This window comes from Aythya marila (genome assembly GCF_965140915.1).
Source record: "Aythya marila genome assembly, chromosome: 23".
Taxonomy (NCBI): domain Eukaryota; kingdom Metazoa; phylum Chordata; class Aves; order Anseriformes; family Anatidae; genus Aythya; species Aythya marila.
The window spans coordinates 2,503,672-2,531,600 of NC_139064.1; the positions used below are offsets into that span (position 1 = coordinate 2,503,672).

General features: G+C 43.5%; 2 protein-coding genes across 2 annotated transcripts; one reads left to right on the top strand and one right to left on the bottom strand.

Annotated features, from left to right (window-relative positions):
• Positions 1–991: 991 nt before the first annotated feature.
• On the top strand, positions 992–2,869 carry BSX (brain specific homeobox; the record flags this gene model as incomplete). Its single annotated transcript, XM_082778108.1, has 3 exons — positions 992–1,259; positions 2,210–2,406; positions 2,565–2,869. The coding sequence occupies 3 exons, from the start codon at positions 992–994 to the stop codon at positions 2,808–2,810; spliced, it is 711 nt and encodes a 236-aa protein (XP_082634234.1). The 3' UTR covers positions 2,811–2,869.
• Positions 2,870–10,404: 7,535 nt separating this feature from the next.
• On the bottom strand, positions 10,405–27,429 carry JHY (junctional cadherin complex regulator; the record flags this gene model as incomplete). The annotated part of the gene is made up of 8 exons (XM_082777790.1): positions 10,405–11,255; positions 12,784–12,909; positions 14,150–14,230; positions 15,869–16,142; positions 17,063–17,706; positions 19,464–19,574; positions 24,325–24,826; positions 27,098–27,429. 8 exons carry the CDS (start codon positions 27,427–27,429, stop codon positions 11,052–11,054), a joined length of 2,274 nt encoding a protein of 757 aa, XP_082633916.1. The 3' UTR covers positions 10,405–11,051.
• Positions 27,430–27,929: the final 500 nt, after the last annotated feature.

Here is a 27,929-nt window from a genome sequence, read left to right on the forward strand (position 1 = left end):
GTGATGACAACTCGATTTCAACAAATTAGAGCTTAAAATCAGGAGATGAAGGAGAAGTGCCTTCTTTTAATTTCCCTGAGTTTAACATCAATAATTAGAGCAATTTTCTGAGATGCGAGGCGAAATTATCTCGGCTATGATGTGGTATATCACCCTCATTTTAGCAAATTGACTCCGGGGAAATGAATGTTACAGATTAGGGGGGAAAAAAGACAAACAGAGGAAAGACCGAAAAAAAAAAAAAGAAAAAAAAGAAAAAGAAAGGAAAAGAAGTGTTAGCACAACACAGAATGGGGAAAGGATGGGAACAAAACCCGCTGGGACACAACCCGGGCAGGAAGGCACAAGGTGTGTGCGTGGGGCTAAGTTGGGAGCGGAGTGTGGGACAGCTCGGGAAAGCGCAACACCCCCCAAAATATTCTACATTAAAAAAAAAAAAAAAAAACAAATGGAAATAAAAAACGTAAAGGGAAACGACCCCCAAAGGCCCCCCGGGGGCTGAAAACTCCCCAAAGCCCGGCGTTGGGGCAGGGGCTGGGGGCGGCCGCGCTGCACGGGGCTGGATGCGCGGCCCCGCGGTGGTTCCGCGCCCCCTCCGCGGAGGCTGGGGAGGGCCGGGGGGGGCCGGGGGGCCGCCCCCTCCCACCATTGCTCCGCCCGAGAGCCCCTGCCCTGCGCCTCAAAGGCGCGCAGCGCCCCGCGCAGCGCAAAGCCAGCCGCCTCGCCTCCCTCGGCGCTTCCCGGCCGCTTCCCGCCTGGGGGAATTATTTCTTATCTTTTTTTTTTTTTTTTTTTTTTTGGCCTTTTCTGGTCTTTTGTCTTTTATTATTATTATTTGTTTGTTTGTTTGTTCGTGTGTTTGTCGTCGCCCTTAGTTTTGCTTCTTTTGCTTTGTCCCGGGACGCGCAAGCCGGCCGCCCTCTCCCCCGCGGCAACCAGCGCGCAGCCCGGCTCCGTCCCTTCCCCGCTGCCCAGCGAGGGGACGGCGGCGATGAACCTCAACTTCACCTCGCCCGTGCACCCCGTCTCCGCGCCCCGGCCCACCTCCTTCTTCATCGAGGACATCCTGCTGCACAAGCCCAAACCCTTGCGGGAGGTGCCCCCCGAGCACTTCCCCGGCTCCTTGGCCTCCCGCGTCCCCCTCTTGGACTATGGGTACCCCCTGATGCCCACCCCGACCCTGCTGGCTCCTCACCCGCACCCTGCCCTGCACAAGCCGGAGCATCACCACCACCACCCCTATTTCCTCACCGCCTCGGGTAAGTGCGGCGCTGGGCAGGGGGCACCCACCGAGCTCTGCCGTCGAGCCGGGTGGGAACGGAGCTCCCGGCCCCGGGAGCAGCGGGGACAAGAGGCACAGGGCTCCGGATCCGTCCCTATCCTTCTGAGGGGCTCCGCTCCGGATCCGTCCCCATCCCGCTGCCCGACGGTTTCGGGGAGCCCCGGGCTTCGTTAGCGGGGAGAGGAGCCCCCGGCGCTGCCGCTTTTCGTTCCCTCGTTTAGCCGAGATCCGGAGCTCAGCGACCCCAGGATCTCCTGCCTGTTCGTTTTTTAGTTTTTCAATTATTTCTTTAGTTTTGGAGAGATAACATTTTATTTTTTCCCCCCTCGCATCGCCCACTCCGGATGGAGACCGGGCTTCGCTTTTCCACCTCCGACAGCACCGCTGGGGCCGTTCCGGGGCTGGGAGATGCTGGGATATACTGGGATATGCTGGGAGAGACTGGGGGCAGCCCCTTCCCGAAGCCGGTTCCCCGTTGGGGATGGAGAGACCCCGGCGAAGTTTTTTGGCCGGGCAGCCGGAGTCGCGCAGCGGAGTGGCCGCGGAGCAGCGCTCTGCCCCTGCCCGCCCCCAACCCGGCCTTTTTCAGGGCTCCCCCTCCTTGCCCTGGGTGCTTTTCGTTTGGGTTTAATCTCACGGAGGGCTCCCGTCCTCCTGCCCCGCTCTCTGCGCCGGAGAGGCTGCGGGCTGAGCAGGAGCGATGCGCTCGGCTAGGCAGAGCAAAAATAAAAAGAGAAACAACAATAACAACAAAAATAAAATTAAAAAAATAATAATAAAAAGCAGTGAAACGACCCCAGAAAACGAAATGTCGATAGCCGGGTGGGGACGAGGCTCGGGGAAAGCCGCCCCCCAGCCTCCGCTGCCCTCCGGGGATGGCTCGGGCTGGCCGGCCGCAGCCCGGGTGTCCGCCGCGTGTCCCCCCAGGAGTGCCGGTGCCGGCCCTGTTCCAGCCCCACGCCGCCCCCGAGCTGCCCGGGAAGCACTGCCGCCGCCGCAAAGCCCGCACCGTCTTCTCCGACTCGCAGCTCTCCGGCCTGGAGAAGCGCTTCGAGATCCAGCGCTACCTCTCCACGCCCGAGCGGGTGGAGCTGGCCACGGCTCTCAGCCTCTCCGAGACCCAGGTACGGGGAGGCAGCAGCCTCCGGCGAGGCTGGCACCTCTCCCTTCCCCCCCTGCAGCCTCCCCGTTTCGTTTTTTATTTTATTCTCTCTTTTCCACGCTTATTTTGAATTTTTGTTTATTTTTATTTTTAAATGCTCCTCGCGCTCTCCTCCCCCAGGTGAAAACCTGGTTCCAGAACCGGCGGATGAAGCACAAAAAGCAGCTGCGGAAAACCCAAGACGACCCCAAAGGGGCTGGGGGCGAGGAGAGCCGGGGGCAGAGCTCCCCCGAGCCCGAGCTGCCCGAGGGGGCCGGCGCCGAGCCCCGCAAGGGCCCCCCCGGCCCCTTCCTGCTGCAGGACCCCGAGGACGAGGTGGACATCCTGGAGGAGGGGGACCTCCTGGCCGCCCCCCACCGCCTCTAGGGCCGGCTTCGCCCAGCCCCGACCCCACAAATCGCCCCTCACCCCCCAGCCTCCAGTAGTGCCGGAGCCCAGGGGGATGGAGGGAGGGTGTTCCTGGATGGAGGAGGTGATTTGGGGAGGGGGGGACATACAGCACGACCCCTGCCCGCAGGGGTGAAGGCAGCGGGGGGCTCTGCGGAGCCTCCACCTACCCCCAGCGCCGCCCCAAACCTCAGCCTGGCGGGGAGAAAAAAAAAATTAAAAAGCAACTTTCCATTTAATTTTTCCTTTCCCTTGGAAATATCGGACTTTTCCCCGTTCCCTGACTTTTCCTCGGTTTTCCAAGGAAAAAACGAGGGTACCGGGAGCGGCGGCCGGGGGTACCGCCCCCGGCCCCATAGGACCTCGCCGCCTCCCTCCGGAGCGCTGTGGGTCGGGTTTGGGTCCGGGCAGAGCTTCCAGGGAAGGCGTTTTGCTGGCCAAAAGAATTGTAGAAACGCCCTGCCGGGATCCAGGTAAGCCAAAAGTTACCCTCGCTTTCCTTCCGAGCCGGGGAAGGGGAAGAGGGGAGCAGCAGAAATAGCTCGGACCCACCAGGGCTGCTCCCAGCTAGCAAGAAATATCCTGCAGCTCGGAAGAGGCACCGGCAGAGTGATTTCTTCATGGCTCCCAGGTGTGAACCACCTGCAGGATCTTTTTTTCCCCTCCAAGAGCCCCGGACCTGGCTCTAGGTTCTGCTCCTTTCCCCGCCTGCACCTGCCCCACCGCCTCCCCGGGCTCCGCACTGCAGTCACCACCCGTGCTCGCTTTGCCTTTACCTTTCTGCCAGGGGAATGGTTTTAATTTCCAGGTAATTCACGGATTTTTTAATTTTTTCCTCCCTTGGGGTGAGCTGCCGGCCGGCGAAAGCGCCCCGCTCCTCCTGGGGCTTCCCTCGGCACAAACTCGGGTGCGCTCCGTCGGGCTCTCATTAAGTTATTATTTTTTTTCTTTTCTTTTCTTTTTATTTTTTTTCTCTCTTTTTCTTTCTTTCTTTCCTTTTTTTTTTTTTTTTTTTTTTTTTTTTTAATTTAATTATTTATTTTTATTTTTTTTTTCTTTCTTTTTAAATGGGAATTAGACTTGGTTGGCCGGTGTCGCTAGCACCTTTCAGGGTATTTTGGATCACGGGACATGCGGTTTTGTGAGGGAAAATGCGTCCCTGTTTAATATATAAAATACAGACGACTGAAACGTGTATGTTTCCTTCCTTTCCACGGGTTTCCCTTTATGCTTTTTACATGTAAAATAATAAAGATAAGACGTTGCGGGAGGGGAAAACACCCAAACATCTATGCAGGAAATAGCTTGCTGTCTTTTACGTTTATTTATATTTATAAGTACCTCCAGGACAGACAATTTCATTAAAAACAAACAAACAAAAACCTCTCCACATCTCGGCTCTCGCCTGCCCCGGCCGCAGGCAGGGAGGTGATGGGGAAGGACTGGAAAACCTCGCCATCCGGCACAGCGCTAAAAAAAACCCTAAACCTCCCCAAATGTCAGGTGTTTTGCTCGTTTTGCTCTGTGCTGGTTGCCAACCTCACCTGGAGCGGGTGTTTAATTAGGAGTTATTCGAAGTAAGCTAAAAGAGGAGCCCTGCGGTGACATTTATGTGACGGATCTCTCCTGGCCACCTTTGGGTGCCGCGGTGCGGTGCTGGCCTTCCTGCAGCTCGCATCCATTATTCGGGTGGATTTGCCTCTGGTTACGGGGTCGGGCAGCAAAGTGTTCGGAAAAACACAAGAGGAATTCCTTCAGGTTAGTGAGGAAGAATGTTAGGAGTGGAGTACAGGATCATTAAAAAAAATTGCAACTGAGTGAAAAGGGAGCCTACAAATCCTGCTTCTGTACGTGTGCAGTTCCTTTTATTTGTGAAATGTTCACTCTGTTATTGATGAAGACATTATGAGCCATATTAAGAACATGTAAAACCCTCTGATGGGGAAAGAACACAAAGAAAAAAGGCAGGAGGAGGTTAAGCACAAGGAGTGAAGTTTCGGGGCACGCACACGCAACGCTGACTTCGTCCTTTGTGCGTTTACACCGCGCTTTTGCAAGGCACCCGGGGGATGTGGAGCGAGCGGGGTGGCACCCCGGGCGCTGCCGGGTTGTGTCCCCCCAGCCAGGTCCGAGGGGACAAAGGGTTCTGTGTGAGCGAGGGTGACCCCACTGCGCCGAGCTGAACCCCAAAACCAGTGCTTGCTGCCATCACGGTGGCAGAGCCAAGGTGATTTTGCCCGCAGGGGGCTGTGCCCTTACAAAACCTCCTGGCACTCAGGTGCCTGGCAGCCCCTGTCCCCTGGCTGTGCCCGGTGTATGAGGAAGGGTCAGGATACGACCCCGGCGCTGCTCCAGTCTCTGCTGCCTCTGCCCTGCAGCGACGGGAACTCGCTTCCCGATGCGTTGATGCTGATCAAAAGACAATGTATTAATCCCCAAACGCCCCCCTGTCTTCCCCACCCTAGGCTAACATTTAAAACAAGTGTGTTTAAAACCAAAGCTGCTCGTAACAAATACACACACAACAACCCGACCCCAGAGAAGCCCCTGTCCCAGCCTGGGCGCTGCAGTGATGAGCTCCTTGCGGATAACGGGAGAAAGTTTTGGGAACAGGCTGCTCAGCCCAGAAATCTGGGTGCAGACAGGGGCTAAACAGGGCTGAGGCAGAGGAAGGAAATCATCACCACCCCAAACAGCCCCGTCCTTAGGAGCCAGCTCCTTCCAGGCTGGGATGCAACCCCTGCGACAGGAGGCTGCAGCCTCTGAACTGTTTGGTGAAGCTTTTGGGGAGAGGTTATCGTGTATTCGGAGAGTAGAGGTGGTCCTGGGAAAAAGGCAGGGAGGGGGAAGTATTTTGTTTGTTTATTCCTGAGATTTGCTCTTAGAATACTGAAATGAGCTTTTGTTCCCTGGTCCTGCCTTATCCAGTGAGAGCTGCTGACTTTTTCCTGCTCTGCCTTTGCTGCTCTGCCCAAGAAGCTTGAGGAGTGGGAGAGAGATTGTTTGCAGCTGGATTTATTATTATTATTTTATAACTATTACATCTTTGCTCGGGAATTGCTGTGTGGAAAAGCCTTGCAGGAAAAAAATGGTCTTGGTGGATTTCCTATTTTTCAAGATACCCACCGAAGCCTTGATTTTGATATTTTGATTAAGGATTCTTCTGTGTGCTTTTTGAAATGAAATTGTTTCCTGTTAATTTAATTTACACTTAAGTGGTTAATGTTTGTGGCTGTTTTCATTAAATAAAGTGTAGATTGCTCTATTAAATCTTCCCATGAACTTTTGATTTCTGTTTTTATTTTGAGCATTTTCCCCCCTGTTGTTCTTAACGTTTTAACTTTTTTTTTTGGGGGGGACTGGAAAGCTGTTCCAACCCTGTTATTTTTTTCTTTTCCTTCCTTGTAAGCTGTAGGGGCAACTGTATAGCAAATCATTTGCAAAGTCTTGCTATGAAACAAATGTGTGGTTTCACCCCTGAACGTACTGCTGCTTGTCACTTGGTGTGGGTGTAAAAAACCCATGGCCATGCCTAGCAAGTGATCCAGGCGTTGTGTGAGCTGTGTAAAATTCTTTTTACATCTTCCTCTCGTTGCTTCTCTGCTGGCTAATGGATGCAGTGATTTCTTTCCATCGGCTAGCAGGAGTGAAGTTTCTGCAGGTGGGCCACGAGGAGGAGCAGAGGACGGGGTGGCTGCGAACGTGAGTGCTGCAGCCTCCCAAACTGATGACTTTGTTCTTCCTCTCTAGTCACAGTAACAAACAGCCTCACCCTAATTAACTGCAAACTCCCACTTGGATGGTCTTGCTCAGCTTGAGAAGTGGCTTATTTCTGTCTTAGATTTATCTTCTTTCTATACCATAATAAGCTTAGACGGAACACTTGCAGCTCAGTTGCTAGCAGTGCCATGGGGTGCACTTGGTGATAAAGGCAGGTGGATGCAGAGGGTATGGTTAGGAGAAGAAAGGGTGACCCCACAGCAGACTGCAGTGCCTCTTCAACCTGGCAGTGCACAGTCTTTCAAGGAAGAAGTTGGCTTTAACTCGTGGTAACGAGGTCGCTCTGTGACAGGTTTGTGAAATGCCAGGAGCAAAGGCAAGCTGCCCAAACGCTGCGCTGCTCTTGGTTCAGCTATTGCTGAGCCCACTCACCTTGCTTTCCTGAAGACTCCATATTCTCCACCGCTGTGCATCGTGTTGGCTTTGCTGCGACTGCTGGAACAAACCCTTAAGTGCTCCTAGTGACACACAGAAAGCCAGCACTGTGGCATTACCTGCAGCTGCCCGCTCTGCGCTCACGATTATGCAAAGCTCTTGCTGAGCTGCTGGATGCTTCTTTAGCATCTGCTCTATCCAGGTTTTTGGCTCAGCATCGCTTCTGTTCGAGGCAGGCTGTTGTGTAAGGCAGGCTGCTTTAACTCACCCTTGCCAGCTGTCACTGGTGGAGATTCACTGCATTTACCTGTCACCGTGGTTTTGTGCATCCAGGGTCATTTCTCTTGCTGTGGAAACAGCCGCCAGAATCAGTCCTTCCTTCACACGCCTGCTCTGTCTCATGCAGGAGATCTCACAGGTTTGGGCCACGTGGAAAAGAAGACAAGGCACATTCTTTGTGCTATTATAATTTACTGCGGCATTGATCTCAAAACGCAGATGATCAGCGATCAGATGATTGGGTTGTGCCCCGTTCAGTCATTACAGCTTGTTGATGTCTTTTTGATGTACTCAGTGACTGCAGGGCTGGACACGCTCTTGTTTTACAGTCTTCACCTTTAACAGTTTGTCTTTAGTGCTGTATTGACAGGACATGGCTTATTTAATGCTTTAAATTGGTAAAACCTTTTTTTTTTTTTTTAAGAAATGCAGTGGTGGTGTTATTGTGGTGCTATTGCTCCTAAATAGAAAAATTCCCAGGTTTTTGACTGCTGAAGGTACCAGAGGATCACTTCTACTTGTCTTGCATCCCCGTCCTGATGTCTGGAACTCCTGAACCTCTGCCCCTTCCCTCCCCATGTTGTCCACGCTCCTGTTACAACAGGAGTTGTAAGAGCTGCACTCCTCTCTTTCCCCCTTTGCTGCAATGCTGCTGGTGGGGTCACGGAGGGAACTGGGCCTTGAAGGGAGTGATTTGTGCTCAGGCAGAGCATTCAGGGAGGGGAATGATGGAATTAGGAATCACCTTTTATTGTAACCTCCACCATGGCGTGATGTGCCCCAGTGAAAAGACCCAACACATATCAGAGACCTTGTTTTTTTTTTTTCTTTTTTCTTTTTTTTTTTTTTTTTTTTAGCAGGGTGACTGGTGATGTGCAATTTGGTGGTACCAAGGTGCCTCTGATTTGGTGGAGGAGTTACGAAAGCTTCAAATGCTGTTGCCTATCAGCACAAGGCGAGCCACACCTGCATGCCTCCCTGCCTTGAAAACATTATTTGCCTCTGCCTCTGTACTTCCCCCAGTCTAAAATTTTAAGGAATGGTGGCAAGTAGCAGGGGGCTGCCAAGTAAATGCTGAGAATTTCTGTTGTATGATGTATGCAAACACGTTTCTGCCCCTGTACAGGCAGCCTGTGCTCACGGCGAGCAACGCTGCGCTCTGTGAATAGCTGTGCTGCAGCCATGAGACTACAGCAGACAGGTTCTACTCCAACTAAATCTCTCCCTGAATACTTAATGCAAAATTCAAGGCCTATTTCTTATTTAAATTCCTCGCCTTCCTAATTTGAAAGACATTAAGTTTTGGCCTTTGCTTTTAAGCAGATGGATGCTCATCATTTACGTGTATGGTCCCTTTTTGTGCCACCATATCTGTTAGGTGCAGGAAGAATTTGCATTAGTATTGAGGTAGATCAAAAGATTTTCTTTGCACATATGCTGCAAATAATGTCCTTTCCTGGGGGAAAAAATACAGTCCTTTCCAAATGGGTTGTGAGATGGTTTAAAAAAAAAAAAAATCCCCCCCCCCCAACACAGCATCATATAAATATACATGGCTTGCAGTTTAGCATGGGTTTAGTATTTAAATGTTTCCTAAGAGTTCATTGTTTTATTTAAAAAACAAAAACCATACCACCCACCCACAAAGATCACCCTAATTTACGGGAGCTCTAAAAGGTAGTAGGATGACAGATAGGGAGGAAGGTGATCAATTAAGACATTAAGCATTTTGCACCACATGGACGCATCTGCATGGCAGCCAAATAATAAGGCCATCAGCTCATTTTCAGGGGGCTGTTGCCTACTTCAACTCAATCCTCAGATCAAAGAGAAAATGTCTGCTTGCATTTTCTAATCAGAAAAGGGATGCTAATTTAGGTTCCTTAATGTGTGGTGGTAAGAGACTTCTTCAATTAACTGAATTCTATAGCTCAGAAAATAAAAAAGGGGGATACAAAGGGAGTCAGGCTGGAAAGGCAGAAGTTCTCATTAAATCAAAGGTCCAATATTCATTACCTCCAGCATCTGGGGCTAAACACTAAACATGGAGATCATCAAAGGGGGTTTAATGGGTTAAATTGAGAATATAATCTAATTAAAATATTAGATACGAGTAAATAGCTCTTTGATATTCATCTGAAGGTTTCATTAAAATAGGTACTTGAGGTTTGTATTAAGGGGGGATTATCACTTTTAAGCAGAAACAACAAGTTGAGGTTCCCTAATCAGAAATGCTTCAAAGTGTTACCATTTAGTTTAAAAATAAATCCAGAAAAGCAGCAACTGGCATGGCATGGAAACATTTACCCTGTCTAGCTTGCTGGAGCATACTGCAGGCATGCACGTCCTGCAGAAAGGGGCCAAATGCTGATGTGTCCTGATCCCAAAGGGGAGGAGGAAGGAGGCTGAGCCAGAGGACAGTCCTGTTGCACAACAGATGTCTACTGCTGTACTGTGGAATCCAAAATATTTTCCTTGCAACCCAACCCAAGGCAATTCTTCTACCATGTTTCCCCCAAATATTACATACATCACAAAGTCTGATTCAGCAAAGCACCTCAGCATGTGTGGTGGGAAGCAACCACAGCATGAAGAGCTTCCTATCTCTTAGGTGGGTCAGGAGGGTTTTAAAGAAAGGAACGCGTCTTCTTCTGTAATGGAGAGATGTAATATGGTGAAACGTTAACCCAGAAATCTGTTAAATCTTACTCATTTCTATCTTTACCTTGAAAAGAAGATCTCAGTGCATCTAGAAAAAACCAAAGCCATATCGGAGATATTCTTTTATTCCCCACTTTGCCTTTAACTAATTCTCTCTCCTCCCATACAAACAGGACTTAATAAATCAGATAAAGCAATTACACATAATCACAAGTTTTTTTTTTTTTTTTTTTTTTAACCTATTTTCTAAGAGATTGTAGTGTTTTCTTCAAAATTCCCTCGCTGTGTTTTCTAATCACATTTCATATGTTGACTTATTTCATAATTTACTAACTTGAAGAAACAGAACCATCCTAAGAAACCCATCTGTTGGCTGTTATTTTTATAATTTAATCTGTTAAAAGCTGTTTCCTCTCAAACATGTATCTCTCAATTATCCTTAGTTACTCAATATATTTTCTAACTGCTTCTGGTTAATAACAGATCGTCTGTATGAACAGCCAGTTCTAGCTTCATATTTTCCTCTCCCAAATGAAGCTTCAAAATTTTGGTGTTGCTGTGACAATGATTCACTAACAGAGTAACAGCTGAATAATCAGAATTGTATCACTACCAACTGATGTGTTTGCACAGTTTTGTTCCCTTTCTTAGCAGCAATGGATTTGACTTTATTTCTGGATAATCTGCCGAAGTCTCCTCTGCACTTTAAAAAAGAGAAACATTGCTGGTATCATCAAATGAAAGTGGTGATTATTTTTAATGTTTTACAGATATGCTTGTATGTTTGACATATCTAAAAATGACCCAGCTCTGACAAGCCACTAGCTGATTAGACTCAAGGATGCAACTGCAACAGTTCATTTCAAGGAAAAAACAAAACAAACAAACAAACAAAAAAACAGCAGCAACAAAAAACAGAAAAGAGATGAGTACTTTTAAAATGCTACATATGTAAGTGTTTACGTTTTTAGAAATTAGATACAGTAGAACTGATCCTAAAATTGATTAAACTTAAGCCACTTTATATTTGAATGGAATGGTAAATCAATATGTGATGGTTATAGCTCATAATTAAACAGTTCCTATATTTTTGCTTTGAAGATATCCGTAATCATTTCAAACCACTTATAAGATATGAAGGGTTCTGAAAGCAGCTACAACTTGCTTCTCCTTCTCATGTCTGCTTTGTAAAGTTTCCAGAGATGCAATTTGAGGAAAACTGTCTCCTTTTAAAGTTGGTGGTGGAACTCTTTCCTCTTTCACCTCTTCATCTGATGGTTTTGCTGTGAAAGTCTTTGGTTTCGGAATCTTCTTAGCATATTCCAGTGCCTAAAAACATGAAGATTGCAGAAATTGTGATTAAGAGGAAACCTATCCTTCACTTCAAGAAAATTTGGATGTTTCTATGCTCAGTCAAGTCAGTAGTTCTTCTAATTCCTGATCTTGTTTCTGTCAGTGTTCAGTATTAGACGCCTCAGTGGCAACAGCAAGAAACCTTTCCAATGGGAAAAATAACCCACCTCAAGGAGATTTGCTTCCTGACACTTATCTCTGGAGGCCACCTGCCATACAGAAGCATAGCATTTTTTCTTTAAAAACAAAAAAGCAACACTGTCTACTAAGTCTCTAAACTTCATTAAAAAAAATATATCTCATTAAGCTCCTATTCCTAATCATACCTTGCAAGGTGTTACGTAGGTTAATGAGACAAAGATGGAAACTGAGCATTTTGATGACAAAATCTAAGGAACTGATGTATTGAAAGGTTTTGTTTCTTTATCGGGAACACCCTGTTTTTACCTGAGGTGTCTTTTGGTATCTGTGTTTCAGCCACGTACCTGGAGACATCTGTTAAGTCTCAAGTGGAAGTTGCATTATCTCATGTTGTTGGTGAAAGAGACAGACCAGGAAGTCTTCTGAAGGAATCCAAAGCCCTTTTAACATCTAAAGAATGCAGTTTCATCTCTTTGTGGTTTATATGCAATTTGAAAATGAATGCAAGTAACTGAGGAATGCAACTAATTGTAAACTCAAAAACTTTTTTCTCTGAGGCACGCAGTTCTCGTTTGTCACCTTGGAGAAATACCTAGTGTGCTTTCAGCACCAGGAGGGTGAGCTCCTGCAGAGCTGATCTGACAGAATATGTGGTATTTTCAGAGCTTTATTACTTCCTCCGGGACGCAAAAGGCACTCCCTTTGTTTGTTTATATATGCCATTGTCAAGTAGTCAGCTGTTGCTCATTTAGGTTATTTTTGAAGGCCAGTGAAGGCTAAAGTAATGTTATATGGGCTTGAAAATAAGGCCAATTACGGTAGCTATGCAACTGAAGTGAAAAGAGTTTGTGATTGAGACTGGCAGGCAGGTGGATAATAGACTAATAAGAGGTTATCTGTGGTCCATTGGAAGGGTGCACTGTGTAGTGGCATGGACTCTAACACCGATGTAATAGAGAATGTGCTGCACTGGGGAGTGTTCCTGCAGGGGTCCTGCTCTCCTTTATTCTTGCCCTTTTGCCAGGAAAACATCACTGGCTGGTTAAGCCAGGCTGAGTACTCATAGCTTGGGTGGAGTACTGCTCCACTTCCAATTGGTACATTCTCACGATGACCAAGGTGGATGCGTGGACTGAAGACTGGCAAAGAAATCAGCAGCTCTTGGCATACATCTACAGCAATAGAATAGATGCACAGAGCACCTGCTGAGATCCCATTAGAGTAGAAGTCCTTAGAATTAAAGGAAAATCAATGTAGATAATGTATTTCAGCATACTATGACTTAAATTTCCTGCTTTTCTTTTTCTTTGTGCAAAGTCCAGAATCACTCCTTGCATACATTTGACACGAACTCTAGTCTTACCTTCTGTCTTGACACTGAAGATATGACCTGGGGTTTTGTAGGTAACCTCTGAACCAAAGCAATGTTTTTCATGTTGTGTTCCTTTATTTGCTTTGCATATTCCTTTTGTTGCTTTAACTTCTCTTTCTGACAAAAGAAAAAAAGAGTATGGTTAACTACACATCTCAGTGATCCATCAATGAAACACTTTTTCCACTGGAGTCTTCCGTTTACTCCTCTGTTGCTGTTTAAGCTGGCTACACTACTGGTCATTCCTAAGCAGAACACAATGGGAAACCCTGATGAAAGGCACAGTTTTTTAAGTCATTCTTCATTTTAAAGAACTTTTTCTTGGACCCTATCAAGGATAGAGCTCAACAGAAATGCGTCAGTTCTGTTCTAAAATGGCTGTGCTAATTTTTGTCACCTTTTGGAGAGACTTCTAAAATCTCTGTGCTTACTTTTAGGGTCCTGAATGACAATGCTTCATTTGCTTATCTGATATTCTGCCTCTCTATGTTTCTAGCAATTCATGATGCTCTAATTCAGCAGTATGCTTTACCTTGCTTCAGTTATTAATGTCAGTGACTTCCTTTCAGTGCAATAATACCACGTTGGCATGCCAGGCTCCACAAGTGTTGTGGAGCTGCTAAAGTCACACAGTGCTCTGGGCTATGCACCGCTGTCCGTTTCAATTTGAGTTCTCTGATCTATCTCATTTATGGGAAGGCTGAAGAAATCACAAGAGCTTCTCAATATCATTTGTGCTTCCCGCTGTCCTACAATCTTTCTCTAAAGAATGCCATGTAAAGCAACTGTTGGCAGATTAACAGGGTCTCAAAGCATGCAGGATAGATTCTACAGCACTTTAGATATACAGCTGCTACCAGCAGAGAACAGGTGAAATTATACCAATTGTTCAGGTCCTTGTTCCAAACAATCCGTTTCCATTTCAACAAGGTAATACCTGGCATTTACTTACAGTCAGTAAAGTTTACCCAGCTATTTTCTTTTTGTGTTTACACTACTTACATCTTCTTTTTCTTCCACATTGAAGGGTAGGCAGTATTACTTTCTACACGGGGAATGACAATACAACATATTCATGTGAATGTATAATTTAATAACGTGCAGCTATCCCTGTTGAACTCTTTGAACTAATGCCTATTTTTAGGAGTTCAAAATCAGAGGGCTGAAACTATCCACAATACAGTTGTCTTTCCTTCTATTTCAATCTCCCCTTAGGATCTCAAGCTAGACCTAGAGGAAAGGACAGAGTACAGACAAACATGAGCTGCTTCTTAGTGATGATTTTTTTGCCATTCTCCCCTGCCTAAGCTCATGTTTGCACAACTGAAAAGCAGACTGTAGGATGGGCACCACTTACTTTTTCCTTGATGGCTTCATAGTCAGGTCCGAGGCCTCCAAGCTTCACATCCAAATTCATGTAAGCTTTTGAGCTATATGGCTGAAAAACACACCGTAGTGACAGACTTCCCTTTATATCATTTCATGGAGAGCATAATTAAAACCAGTCTTGTAGTGGACAACAAACATAAGAGCACAATTCAACTTACAGTCTCAGTTCTACCTCTGCCATGTCTCATTTCAAAGATTGTAAGTGACCAAAAAGATTGAGTTAATTGCAGAAATCAAATTACACTGTATTTCCTTTGAATCCAGATGGATAATTGCCAGTCATCCACATCACAAAGCAATACTTTTGCAGTCAAAAATGATCTTTTGAGAGCTTTAAACAGGTTATAGTGACCCAATTGACAGTTATCAGAATGAAATTCCGAAGAAACTATTATAAGAGAAACAGATAAAAGTAAATGATTTTGGCAGCTGCCCTGGTTTCAGCTGGGGTAGGAGTGAGAGGTGATCGAATGGCTGTGTGGTGCTTAGCTGACTGTTGAGTTAAACCACAACAGTGGCAAAAAAATAGGCAAATATTATTAGTAATAGTAACAGTTCTTTGTTCTCAAAACTGCAATGCAAAATTGTACACAGACAGATGCAAAATGTATGCCTTGCAGCACAGCTACAGCCTTACAAATGCATAGGTAAGACAGAAAATGAGTGATGGATGACACCATTTGAACCCTTTATGACCTTACAACAACTACAAAAAAACCAAATAACCTCAATACTTCCAGAATTTTAAAACAATGTTAAGAAGACTAGGTTAATTTTAAAAAAATGACTAAATTTTAAAAACTTGTGATGAGTATGACTGTATTTGTTTATTAGGAAAAGCTGGATCCCTCTGTGGGATATAAACAGTCCTATTCTCTGTGACATTTCTCACATGTGAAGTGTGAGAAAGCTACTGAAAATACAGGACAGAAACAATGGTTTGAACTCAGGGAAACAGAAAGGGAAGGAAATCTGCCCTTCAGTTACTATCATAATCCAGCTAATTCTTCTTAGGGGCATTCAGGCAGCAATACACAAACACCCTCCTAGATGAAGCACATGAGTAATTACTCCAGATTAGCTTGTCTGTCCTGAGACATGGAGCTAACTTCGTAAACATTTAATTTGTCATGGACACACAGGGATATCTCTATTCTCTTCCACTGCATCTGTGTTAACTGGTTACAGCATGAAATCTGGATACACATCAGAAACAGAAAGCACCAAGTTTTAACAAGGACCACAATGGGATTGTCAGCAGACCTGTAATAATGTTTATGCCGTTAGCTTTACAAATCCTCTAAGTTTGGTCTTGTTCAGTGTGATTCCCTAGGAAACCAAGAGATTTGAGTTGGATAGCAAATGAGCATGACCCAAGATAATGGTTTGCTCAGATCTGAAGCCTGGCTACCTGCTGTTTTATACAAACAGCTTTATTCCAAATCATTTTATCACTGGATACCTTAAAGGACAAAAACTGCTCTGTGTGTTCTTAGAGCTAATCAAGAATGAAAGTGACGTAGAGGTGGCAGTGAATTGCCTCGCTCTCTAGATTCAAATAATTTGGTAATAACAATATATCCCCATTCCTTTTTTTTTGAGTGAAGATCTTTGGTTTATCGAGAAAAAAATAACCAGAGGAGGAAGTAAAAAGGCAAAATTGCCCAATCTATGGCTACTTGATTACCTTCTTGTAGACTTTAGGCTGTTTTTGCTTTTCCATTTGCATGAGATATCCTTCAGAGTTGCTTCGGTTTATTTTTGCTTGATTTCCTTCACCTCTCTTTGGATCCACCTCTGAATCACTTTCGGCCTGTGGAATTACTGGTGGAAGTGGGCTGAACAAGTGCCTGTCATCAGCTAAGTGAGCTTCTTTCAGATGAGACATTTCTTGGTGATGTTGCTCTGTGGTTTGCGTAAGCTGGGAGGCTGTACAACAGGCTGCTGGTGACTGGGAAGGCCTCAAAAAAGAAAGAGGGAGAAGATCTATATTTATTTGTATACAGCTGATAGCTCTCCTAGTAGTCTGTACAAAGAATCACTGCTCATGGAATATAATGGGAACATGAAGGTGGACACATGGGCATTTCACAGGGACTGACTCTGCACCCAAGTGAACAGAAACCGTTTAATATGAATGGAAAAAACACAGATGGGGATATTTTCAGCCTGATGCAAAGCTAGCTTACATCAATGAAAACTGCCTTTAAAGGGCTTTGGATCAGGCCTGCTAAGTAGTGAAATAATTCTTTGTCTATTTGAAATAAAACCTTCATTTTTATCAAGGCAGGTGAATCTCTACAAAGCTGGTATTAGATTTTCATGCTCAACATGCCAACAGTGTCCAGCCTTTATTCCCAGCACATGCGCACAAAGACTTTCAGCTCCTACACTAACACAGGACACCTAGAATAACAATTGAATCTTACTGATTGTGCATGTGGCAATCCATGATGGTAAATGTGGACAACTTTTAAAGGCTGTGTGGTAAGCCAGAATTGGCACTAGAGTAACTCTGGATATTCACCCTGTAAGGCAAATTTTGATATAATTCTATGCAGTTATAGTTTAGGCACAATGCTCTTTGCTATTTTTTTTTTTTTTTTTTTAACTTCTAGTCTTTAAGGGAAACTTTCAGTCATAGAATTTTTTTTTGTGCAAGAGAGAATAGAGTATAGAATGGTCCTTTTCCAGTGATATATATATAAAAAATCAATGGTTTGAATGAATTTTAAGTTAGTAGTAATGTATAGTGGTAGGCTTGTTGCAGAAGAATTTTATCCTTTGGATTTTGGGACTAAAAAAAACATTTTCTTGTTCATCTCTAATTTATTTGGGTATTATAGCGTTACCATAACATTGTTTCAACACATATCCTTACCTTAAACTACTGACAGCATAGTTGTGATAACTTTTTTGTGCATAATTGTGCCTCTTGCAATCCTGAAGTGATATATGGTCCTTTACCAGTTCTTGAAAATTAGCATTAAAAGTAGATGAAATATTCCTCTGATTTGGATATGCTTGACCATTGGTACTGCCAACTCTTGGAAACAAATTTGCAGTATCATCCGTGTATAAATGTTGCTGGCCATGTGGAAGTCCATTTGGAGGTTGATGCTGGTATTTCTTGGTCTCCTTGCTGGTATATGCCGGTGACATAACCTCTGCTGGGTTACGTTTATGTGGTGTTGGATGAATAGGATAGGTAGGTGTGGTAAAATCCTGATTAACAGAATGTCTTTGATTTGGGAAGTTGATTAAGCAATTTTTGGAATTTGCTGCTGTATTAGTGTCAGGTCCGACAGAAAGACTGGGGCACAGCCATTTCTGCGGTGCACTGCTGTTGTCTTGCTCTGCTGCCTGTGTGGGAGCTGTCCGAAATTCTGACGTTGGGCGATGCCAAGGCTTTGGTTCTGCTAGTCTTCCTGCTGGCTGTTGGTTATCACTCCTTGAGAAAGCTCCCCCTTTGAGACTCTGGTTGGATTTTATTTTCTTTCTCTGGGACCACTTGTTTTGGTGATCCTAAAACAAGTTATCAAAAGCGGGGTGAATTTCAGTTGTTGCTATTTTGTATGTTCATTAAGATCAACAATATGCAAGCGTATAGGTAAGCTTGCCTGTTACAACACACAGCCCCACCTGAAAGGGATTACAGGAATGTTTTCTATGTCTGAATGAGTATCGGGATGGAAATTAATTTTAAAAGTTAACTCTTCACAGAGTGAAGTGTTAAAGGAAAAGCATCTGTTTCCTGAAGTCTACTATGGTATGGACAACAGTCTTATTTTGTGGCATTTGTTTCTGGATTTGGGATATGGGGTTTTTGAACAAAACATCTTCTGATGAAAGGGCCCTTAAAGAGACCTAGGTATGGTAAATTGTACTAAATTTCATGAAGAGATAGCTATGTGCACATTATTAGACTGGTCCACAGCAGAAAAAAAACACATGTGTCAATGATTTAAATGATTTCACTTCTAAACCAAGCACTCCTCCCTGTCCTGTGTCCTGAAAAAACATCCAAATAGTAAAGAAACAATTTAAAAATTTAAGCACACCAGGACTACTGGGTTCAGCTAAACAGACATACTCCAAATCTGGAGTTTATTCACTGCTTTCCAATTACAGCATCGGGTATGGCCCATTTTGAGGAAAGGCATGGCTTTCCGTCTAGGTAATATACAAATCCATTCTCAGTCCATTTAATCTTTGTCAGCACTAAAATCCTCCATTTCATCCTCCTGTCTCTCTAGGGTTCTTTTGTTAGCAACACTTGCAACCACTACATAGCATATGCACTCAGAATAACTACTTAATGGTAGGTATTAAATCCACGTATAGAGCAGCATGTTTTGGCGAAAGCTTTAGCACTGGGGAATCCTGACTCCTGGTGCCAAGATGATGATTTGTTAGCTCGACCTCTGCTGTAGCGATTAGTGTTCTGGCATACTGTGCCAGCGGTGGAAAGCATCCACTGCTGCCAAACTGACTCTAGGCCAATGTTTTCCCATTTAAATGGAACGAGCAGCTCAGTGAAATACCTCTCTCACTCTGTAATTCCATATTTAGAGCCCATCTCTTAAAATGAACAGCAGCATAAAATCTTGTTTGTAAAAGCACAGCTTCTATTCTTAAATGAATTTAAACCATCTGCTTGGATTACTTCAAGTACATTCGATACAAAGTCAGTAACCAGGTTTGCTAATAATAATTCCAGTTAGCCTGAAGTTCTCATTCTGAACTTCTTGTGTTTTGTTTTGTTTTGTTTTTTTTTCACCAGTGATGACAAACAGGTCTCTTTTATTGTTCCAGAGTACTCCATTACAATGGTTTGAAAGGCCGGCATAAAACAAATCTTCTGTGCAAGTGGAGGTCACTGCAACTTTTTCTACTTGTAATATTTTCTGTTTTATGGCAGCCCCTTAGTGTTCACTGGGATTTTTGGGGACAAGTAATGCAACAGCAGTTAAATTCTATCTCAGAATCCTCATGAATGAGGAAACATGACAATATACTAATTTGCTCTTTTACTTTATCAAACAAATAATGTCCTAAACAGATGTGACTCTTTAAGCTCATAATTTCTTGGGATTTGGAGATCTTTTTGATTTAAAATCATTCAGTATAGAAACCAGCATAGGCCTTAAATTTTTTGTGGTTATCTGCAGTTTTATACGTAAGGATTTATTGACAGTAATTGGCACTCTAGAAATAATCAGCTTGAAATATTCAAACTTTTACTTATATAATTCAATTATCATGTTCTATTGGAAAGGAACCTTGAGCTGCTGTGACTTCAGGTACCACTTGTCTTCAGGGTCCATTTTCACGTTCTGGAATGGTGGGACACTCTGAACTGGTTCCTCATCAGCAGTTTTAGTATCTGCAATCTAAAAAAAACAGAATGTTTATGGCCACACTTAAAGATAGCCCAGACATAGCAAGGATTTAAAAGTCCTGGGAAAGGATGAGAAATAATCTGACTCCCAGTAAAGCTCAAATGGTCCATTTAGGCATTATATAATAGATGGCAAGAAAATTAATGGCCAAAAGAACAAATGAAAAGGAAGGCAAAAAACATCAATAGCAGTGTGGTAGCAGGGAGTATTCCTTCTACTTTTAAGGAGAAGAGAGGAAAAGAAAATTGCAGGAAGCATGCGGCACAGAAATCTACTTGTAACTTTCAAATGCCTGGGCTCCTCAATTTATATGAAAGTCAGTGCATGTACCTAGTAAAAGATCAGCCAGACAATTGCCATTGTCCAGGCAATCAGCCAGTGCACCAAGATACTGGTGGGTAAACATACCGCAGCAAGGTCTTAAACAACACGGTCACGTGGAAGAAGATGGCAAAACACAGCAATGTTGGTAGGAAAGCACAAAGAGTAGCTACAGAAACAAAGAACAGCCAAAAGGGCAACACTATCAAACTGCTTTTGTAAAAGAGCAAGCCCAGAAACAAGAAGTGTATCTTCGTGTGGTCACAGCCATAGTAGCACCACGTCTGGAAACTGGATTTGAGCAATTAATTACTCAAGGGTGGCTGCTGGCTCTGCAGATTTCAAAGCCAAGAGATTCCCATATAGATATGGTAATAATGAAAAATTTTATTGAAGGCATCAAACTTTTTTTTCAATCTGGAAAGTTTCACAAAACAGAATGCTTTCTTACTTTTTATTTGTACTTGTGCTGTCTGAAATTATCCTGCTGTGTTCTCTAGGAGGTGTGATCTCAGTGAAGTGTGCAGTCCCACAATAAAGAGACAACTTTTATAGTTGTAGGGGCTTGCTTGTAGTAGGAGTGGCTGCAGAGTGATGCTGGCTAAAGCAGAAGTTGCACTGGCGAGGCGTTTGTGACTAAGGTCAGTAGTACTAATGGAAAACCATCATGGTGAAATCAGCGTGGAGGAAGTGTTAAAACCTTTCGGGGAGCTGAGACCCACATTTTTGGGGGCAAGAGATTGGGAGAAGAAGATAAAGGTAGGTAGGGTCCATTGCTGAGTTTTCAGGTGCCCTTGCTGCCCCAAATGACCATGCAGATTCTGTAGCTGTTGCTAGAAAAGGTAACAGACAAAGTTTCCTCGTAGGCTTCCTGATGTGGATAGATGCAGCTCTGCAGTCAGGAAGATGTTTTTGGTGGAACCAACTGACTCACTGCACTGATAGTTTACTGGGCAGGTAAAGCATACTTCTACATTATCTCTTTGAAAGAGGAACAGGACACAACCTCTGCCAGCATTTTTTGTGAACTATTCTATTAATACCAATCAAATTGAGAAAATGATCAAATGAAATTGCATTTTGAGCATCATAAGCTGTGTAATGCCTATTCTGTTAAATTGAGGCCCATAATTGCTTCTCTACTGAAAAGATACAACAAAGACAGCAATCATGGCATGTCATTATCCCAGACTAGAAAACCGGCCTTTGCAGTGAGGACTTCAAAGGCTTGTGGTTCTCGAATTGCATTTGGCTGCTATTGTTGAAGCGCAGGCAATCTTGATTAGGTGTTTACACTGAGGTAAGGCGCAGTGCACAGAGAGTCTGAGTGCCTTGGTCTAGAGCCATTAAAAAATTGTACATTATGTTCCTTGCTTTGAAGTAAGGGGCTTGTAGGTAGGAAAGCAACTCAGATTGAGTACAGCTGAGCTAGATTTGGCTGCTACTTCTCTCTCTTTCTCTCTCTCTCTCTCTCTCAAAGAAACTCATCATCGGGTTCTTAAAGAATCAGGCAACACTGCCAAGAACTTGATGCTTTATAAAATGCTATATAAATTAGTAAATATACAGATCGACACGCATTTATGGTATGTTTTGGTACATGCAGGCTGCTGTCTGTATGCACAGAGGTAACATCTGTAAATCTTTCAAGGATGAGGCTGCAGATATTTTACCTAATATTGTGCCAGCTGAATAAACTTGTGTGCAATGCACTTATTTCAGTGCCCACAACCATTTCATTACGACAGTACCTGACACCTAACAGTGACTGAATTGATAAAAAACAGCTTTACCAACCTGCAAAGCTCATAATAATCCAGTTTAGGAAAAAAAAACAAAACCAAACAGTTTCAGAACGTGTTTAATTGCTGCAGAAGAATATGTGTGGCTTGTTTGCATCCCTGCATACTTGCTGGCTTTGCACTTTTGATTGTTTTTCACATGAGGTGACTGGCCTAAGCGAGAAGACTTGACTGTTGAATTGAGCATCTCGAGTCTTGAGATGTTTGGATTTTCTTCTCTGTACTGAAAATTGTCTGAAGACATTTTTTAATTTTTTTTTTAATGGGCTTCCTGCCCTGAAGCCCTGATGGAGCCCTGTGTTTCACTGGAGCACTGTGAGTGAGACCCTCGGCAGTTTGTCTTCTACCCTGTGAAACCGTCTGTTGGATCCTAAGGCTTTGGGCCTCACTTCTCCTCCACTTCAATTGAAATGGAGAATAACCCAGCGGTGTTGCTGCTGTAAAGTAGGTATGAGTTATGTTGCCCTTTATAAAAATCCCTCTTAATTCACACCCGCAGCACAGATAGTATTTTTCCTCATCTCTCTCCAGGTTTCCCCTCTCAATCTCCCTGATGCTGTCAGACGTTCACCCTGGCACTGACTCCACGTGCACCAGTTTTGGGGCAGTGCCAGCCTTAACCTCTCCTCTCTTCCTCTCCTTTGCACCAGCACCAGCAAACTGAGGTGTGCTGGATGGCCACAAGACGGATGAGGGTTATGGGTGCTGCTAAAAACAATACTTCTGTCGTCACATCAGCCAAGGTATTTGCAGTAGAAGACAGAAGTACTGATGCTGTTACTCAAGGTGCTTCACAGGCAGTGCTGGGTTTGTTTTATCACCTGTACTCAACAAAAAGTGGAAGTTCCTTAAACCAGGCAGGTGGGTGGAAAGTGCAGCTTAAGCCTAATGGCTCCAGGAGTGGGGTTTGTTAAGCCTAGCAAGATAAAGGATGAGCACAGGCTGGAAATACCTGGCAAAGTAGGAAAAAACTTCCAGAGGGGAAAAAACATTTTAAGCCGAGACAATGTTGATAGAAGAGCAAACCAGAATTGAATGAATCTAGACTGGAAGCTGGGTTTAGAGGAGTGACGTTCTGAAAGCTTTTCAACAGAGGACAACATAGTAATGGATTTTAGGAAGACTTGGATATAGCCATGGGAAGAATTCTTCAGTGTGCCAGGGGGTAACAGCAGCGGATGGTTTTAGGGCTGCAGGGTGGTTGTTTAGCTCTCAGTCCTGGAGCATGTTCAAACGCTTGGTTTCTGTGAAGCTGATGGTGGTGTCTCTTATATCTTTTTGGAAGATCATGGTCAAAGGTCAGTTTTGGTCACCAAGTGGAGGGATGGATGTCCTCATTAAGACAAGGAGAGGTAAGGAATTCTTCCTATGTCTGTTCCTGGCAAATCCAGAGCTAGCTGACCGAAAATGCTGCTGCTGCTTCATCAACTTGTTGAGGAAAGAAGCACACCTTTTTCACATGTGCTGCCTGGCTCCTGCTGTGGTACAGCTCTGCTATCCCCCAGGCTCCCTCAGCAAGGTGATCTCAGAATACAGCCCTGATTTTAACAGTGCTTTTGTTGTTGTTGTTTGTTTGTTTTTATTTTACATCTCTTTCAATAATCTTTCAAATATCTTTCAGTCTACACAATGAATTCCCGATCCCTGGCTCCGATACTTAAATATGAAACACTTTGAGAATTCTCAAAGAGTAAACATAATCATATCAACACGGCTTTAATTAGTAGCCATCTACACTAATTATTTTTACCATCAACTAAATTATAACCGAAAAAAACAAGTGCTTTTAATAGCTCTGATAGAAAAGAGCTTGCCCACCGTTGCACTCATTGTAATGTAGTCAGCAGATGCCCTCTAGTGTTGTGTCAACTGTTCATTAGCCTTGGAAAATGTGGCACTCGAAACAGAAAGTCTCTGTAGTTTTGCAAGATAAGAATTATTTGTGCTATAACTTGTGGAGTGATTCAGTGACATCCACCTCGCCGTTATGCATAATGTACAGCAAGGAAAAGCAACAAACTCTTGTATAATGTTCATTAGGAGCTGTCATTACATTTCCACTTAGTCCTTAATGCAGGTTGTCTGACATTTCACAGTCAATCATCGGGCCAGGCACTCCAAATCCCCATGCTGCACATTCCCAGCATTTGCTGGCTGAGTTCAAATACAAGGTTTGGGCTGGCTGAGAAAGTATGAAGGGGGAAAGGGCTGGCTGACCACCCAAAACTTAACACCTCTTTCCTGGATACTCCCAGACGTGTGACCCTAAAGGACAGCATTAAGCACGGCCCTTGAAAGCAGTGTGACCACAGCATTTCTCAAGCTCAAATGTAACTTCACATACACGGTTTTGTTAGGATCAGCGAGGGTGGAAAAACACTGATGTAACTTTTTAAGCCAAACACCAAGGTTTCCTACTGCAGTTACATATGTAATTGTGATTATAATACGGAGCACAAACAGGTGAACCAGATTCTCATCAGAAATCTTATGTTATCGGGTGCATGATGGTCCCACACAAACCTGTAATATCATGCAGCTATTCTATTTTAACATTAGACCCCAGTTTATTCAGTCCTTGGTCTACACCAACTAGAAAACTTGTAGAAGTCACCCACCTGCTCTTGAAGAACTTCTCCTTGCTTTTTGCAGTGTAACTGAAGATATGAACTTTTCTTGTCAGTACGTAATCCCAAAGTCCGTTTATTTTTCTCCACGAAGTCTTTTTTTGCTCTTTGGGGTTGATTTTCTTGAATGTGAAGAGAAAAAGCACTGCTGTGTGCACTGGGACTATGTTTGAAATAACAGCCATCTGCAGATTCCTTCCCTCTGGTATGTAACCTAAAAGGCTCACTGCTGGTGAAGGCATCTGGTTCATGAAAGCTGAGTAATTCTGTACCAAACTCAGAGAATGAATCCTGCAACTTTGCCTCCAGTTGATTCTTTTCTTCTGGGGAGCCACTGGAATGGAGGTAAAATGAATCCTGTGAAAAGTCCACACTGCCTCCTCCAGCAACGTGATGTGGTTTTGCTGTCTCGGGAAATTCTGCCACCTCTTTTGTGTTCTTCCAGTTAGGATTATACCTTAGGTTGAAATATTTGTCTACAGGCTGCTGTTCCCTATTTAAAAAACAAACAAACAAACATAGAATGATTTATGTATACACTATAACTCCTACATTTTTCAGTGTGCAATTTGAGCCTACAAATGTTCTGCAAACATGGTCAATTGAAATAGTTCAGTGCATACATTATGACCATTTGTTGAATCAGGAGCAGAACAGTTTTATCAAACATGGTTGAGTAAAAAATTTAGGCAGGGCCTCCTTTTCATTTTTAATTTTTATTATCAGTGAATGATAAATTGGCCTGATGTTCAGATCACAGTGGAATACGGTAGAATAAGTACAAGTAGCACCAATTAAAAGATTTTTCAGGTATTAGAAGACATTTGTCACAATGCCAACAAAGATGGTCTGCCTTACAAATGACACAATCGATCCTGTTTACGATTTATATTCTTATCCAACAGAAGGAAAACCAACTGCCTGAGCCAAATACACACAAATTGGCTCCCGGGAGATGGGTGGTCAGTGGCAGGAATAAGGAGCATGGAAAAAAGCTTTTAACACTGTTTTTTCTTAACTGGACATGCAGTATAGTCCTGGTTTCTTGGACACTGGTAAAGAGCGAGCCTTTCAAAGGGACATTTACAGGTACCGAAAACAGCTGACCCTGCAGCCCCAATCAAAAGAAATGTACTGATCTTGCTGTATTTCTCTAAACTGTGGCATAGTTAATCATATTAATGTTTCCATAAATCATTTATCCTTTCTAAACTAGTTAAGTATATGCCTGTATTTCAAGTGTCTCCTAAGTCATAAAATAGTCTGTTTCTCTCACAATGCTTTTCATTTCTGTTCAGCATCAGTGCCATGGTACCCTGAATACTAGGGATTAGATGATTTACACCAGTGAAAACATTATTATTCGTAGTCGTCATACACCGCAGGTAAACAGAAATAGGTGACCATATTTCGAAATGAGTACAGAAATATGTGATATAATTGTAATGATTCAAATAACAGAGTATAATGCTAGAGAGTTCTATTGTGCTGAAATAAGTGCACAGCAGCTCAATTGTATTATGCAGGCCAGGTCACCGCGAGGGAACAAAATGAGTGTGAAGAGCTCCTTCATCTCTAATCATCTGCAGACAAAAAGTGCACCTTTTATTCCTCCCCCCAACTTGATATAAAGGTTAGATGGACTCTGTACTCATCAACAAAAGTGTTGTACGCAGACAACAGATGCAGCGTTTCCTCTTCAAATTCCGAGGTTAGTAATGGATGTAGAGAGGGGGTTTCATATGCATATGCTGTGATATTTGCTCCGGTTAATGGACTGTGTTTGAGTACTTACTAGGCTAAGTTCAAACAAAATAAAATCAAATTTCCATTTAATGAAGAGCCTCGCATTCAGCATAGTATTCAGTCAAAAAAATTACTAAAAATTAGAGCATGTTTCTAGTACAATTAACATCATTTGCACTCACAATAAAATGTTCAATAACTGGCCATTTTGCCTGTTGAGGAGGTGAATAAAAGCATGCTATTAATCATTTAGCCTTCATTTGTTTGCCATTTTATTTTAAGTAGACAATTAAATTGAAACTGCACATTATTATTACTTCAGGTTTAATTTAATCCCTTTAAATTTGAGAATTATTCCCAATTTATGCCGTGTTAAACCTTTTATGCATATGACAGCAAATTAAATTTTATTTATGTGCCAAGTTAATGCTTTCTAAATAATGTTTAAAGACAATGGTAACCTCTGCTTATTTTTTATTTTAGATTTATGCAGTTTTAAGGACAAAACTGTGGTTTTTTAACCCATCTGTTTTTGCCTGTAGGTTTCCTTACAGGCAGTGGCCTAGTTTGCTCAGTGCAGGTCTTTTTGCAGGGAATGAAAACGGTCAGTGCTTGTCCTTGGTGTCTTCCTGATCCCAGCTACAGAAATCTTCTTTCCTGTCTGTTACAGAGGCAAATAAATAGGCGTGTAGCATTTGCAACTGTACGTAGTGTCCAGTGTCCAGAGCCAGTATATGGGGAGGGTCTGTGAGTGATCTTTCTGTCCCATCTTAACCTCCTGCACTGGTGTTTTAGCCAACATGATAAACAGTTGAGGCTACGCTGGAAAAATGGGTATAATAATTATGAATGAGTGCAAGATGAAGCAGTAGTTTTGCATGTAGCTCAGTGCTTAGCTGTTCTTAACATCACTTTCGCAATCTAAGCTGGTCTTGAAGATGTAATATATATTCTGAGGGATGTAAGGCTTTAAAGTGTTAGAACTATTATACACTTCTATGAAAAGATTATGCCTTACCTTCCATTACTCTCTTTCTCTCGTTTTCCATTTGTATACTGATTTGTGTCATACTCAACTCCTTGTTCTCTTAAACTCGTCTCCTCCAAGCTGTCTTCTTCTTCTAAACTGTCACTCTCCACCTCATCAGCATACAGTCCTACCAGCTCTTCATTTTCATGAATTCGCTGCTGGAGTTCCAGCTGATACTGCCTCTCTTGAACAAGGCTTTCAGAATCAGACTCTTGGGAGTCAGGGTCAAAGCCCCCTTTGCTTACGGATGTCTTTTTCCAACGTGCAGGATGAAAATGTGGTTGTGTGATTACTCTCTGAGGAAAAGGTTTTTTACTCATGCCGTAGGTGCTTGGAGAAGAAACTGAAATATACTCCGTACCTGAAGAATTCATCCTGTGCTTTCCACTGATGGCATGCACCGACCCTGTATTTGGAAAACACGACAATAAGCTCAAAGAGGTTGTTTGCTCTATGATAAGGGTTATATTTGTTAAAAGGTGGTGTTGTGGGTAATATCATTGGCTGAAGCTCAGAACTTGATTTCCTACAGCTAAGACAATTCTTTACTCATATCTGTGACATGGATTTGCCTTCAAGCAATTAGAACCAAGGTCCCTACACTGCAAATCAATGTTTTAGTAAACCAACTTGCCTTCAACTGGTGCATTACTGGGAACAGAGCTAACCACGTAGGAAGCAGCTGATAAAAAGGAAAACAAACCTAAGGCAAGGCAACGAAACTTTGTCACCTTCAGATTTTATTTACCCCCTTTCTCCTCACCTCACCGGGCAGGCTGCCGGAGGGAGCGTGCGCCTGACGGGGAACGCGGTGCAAAGC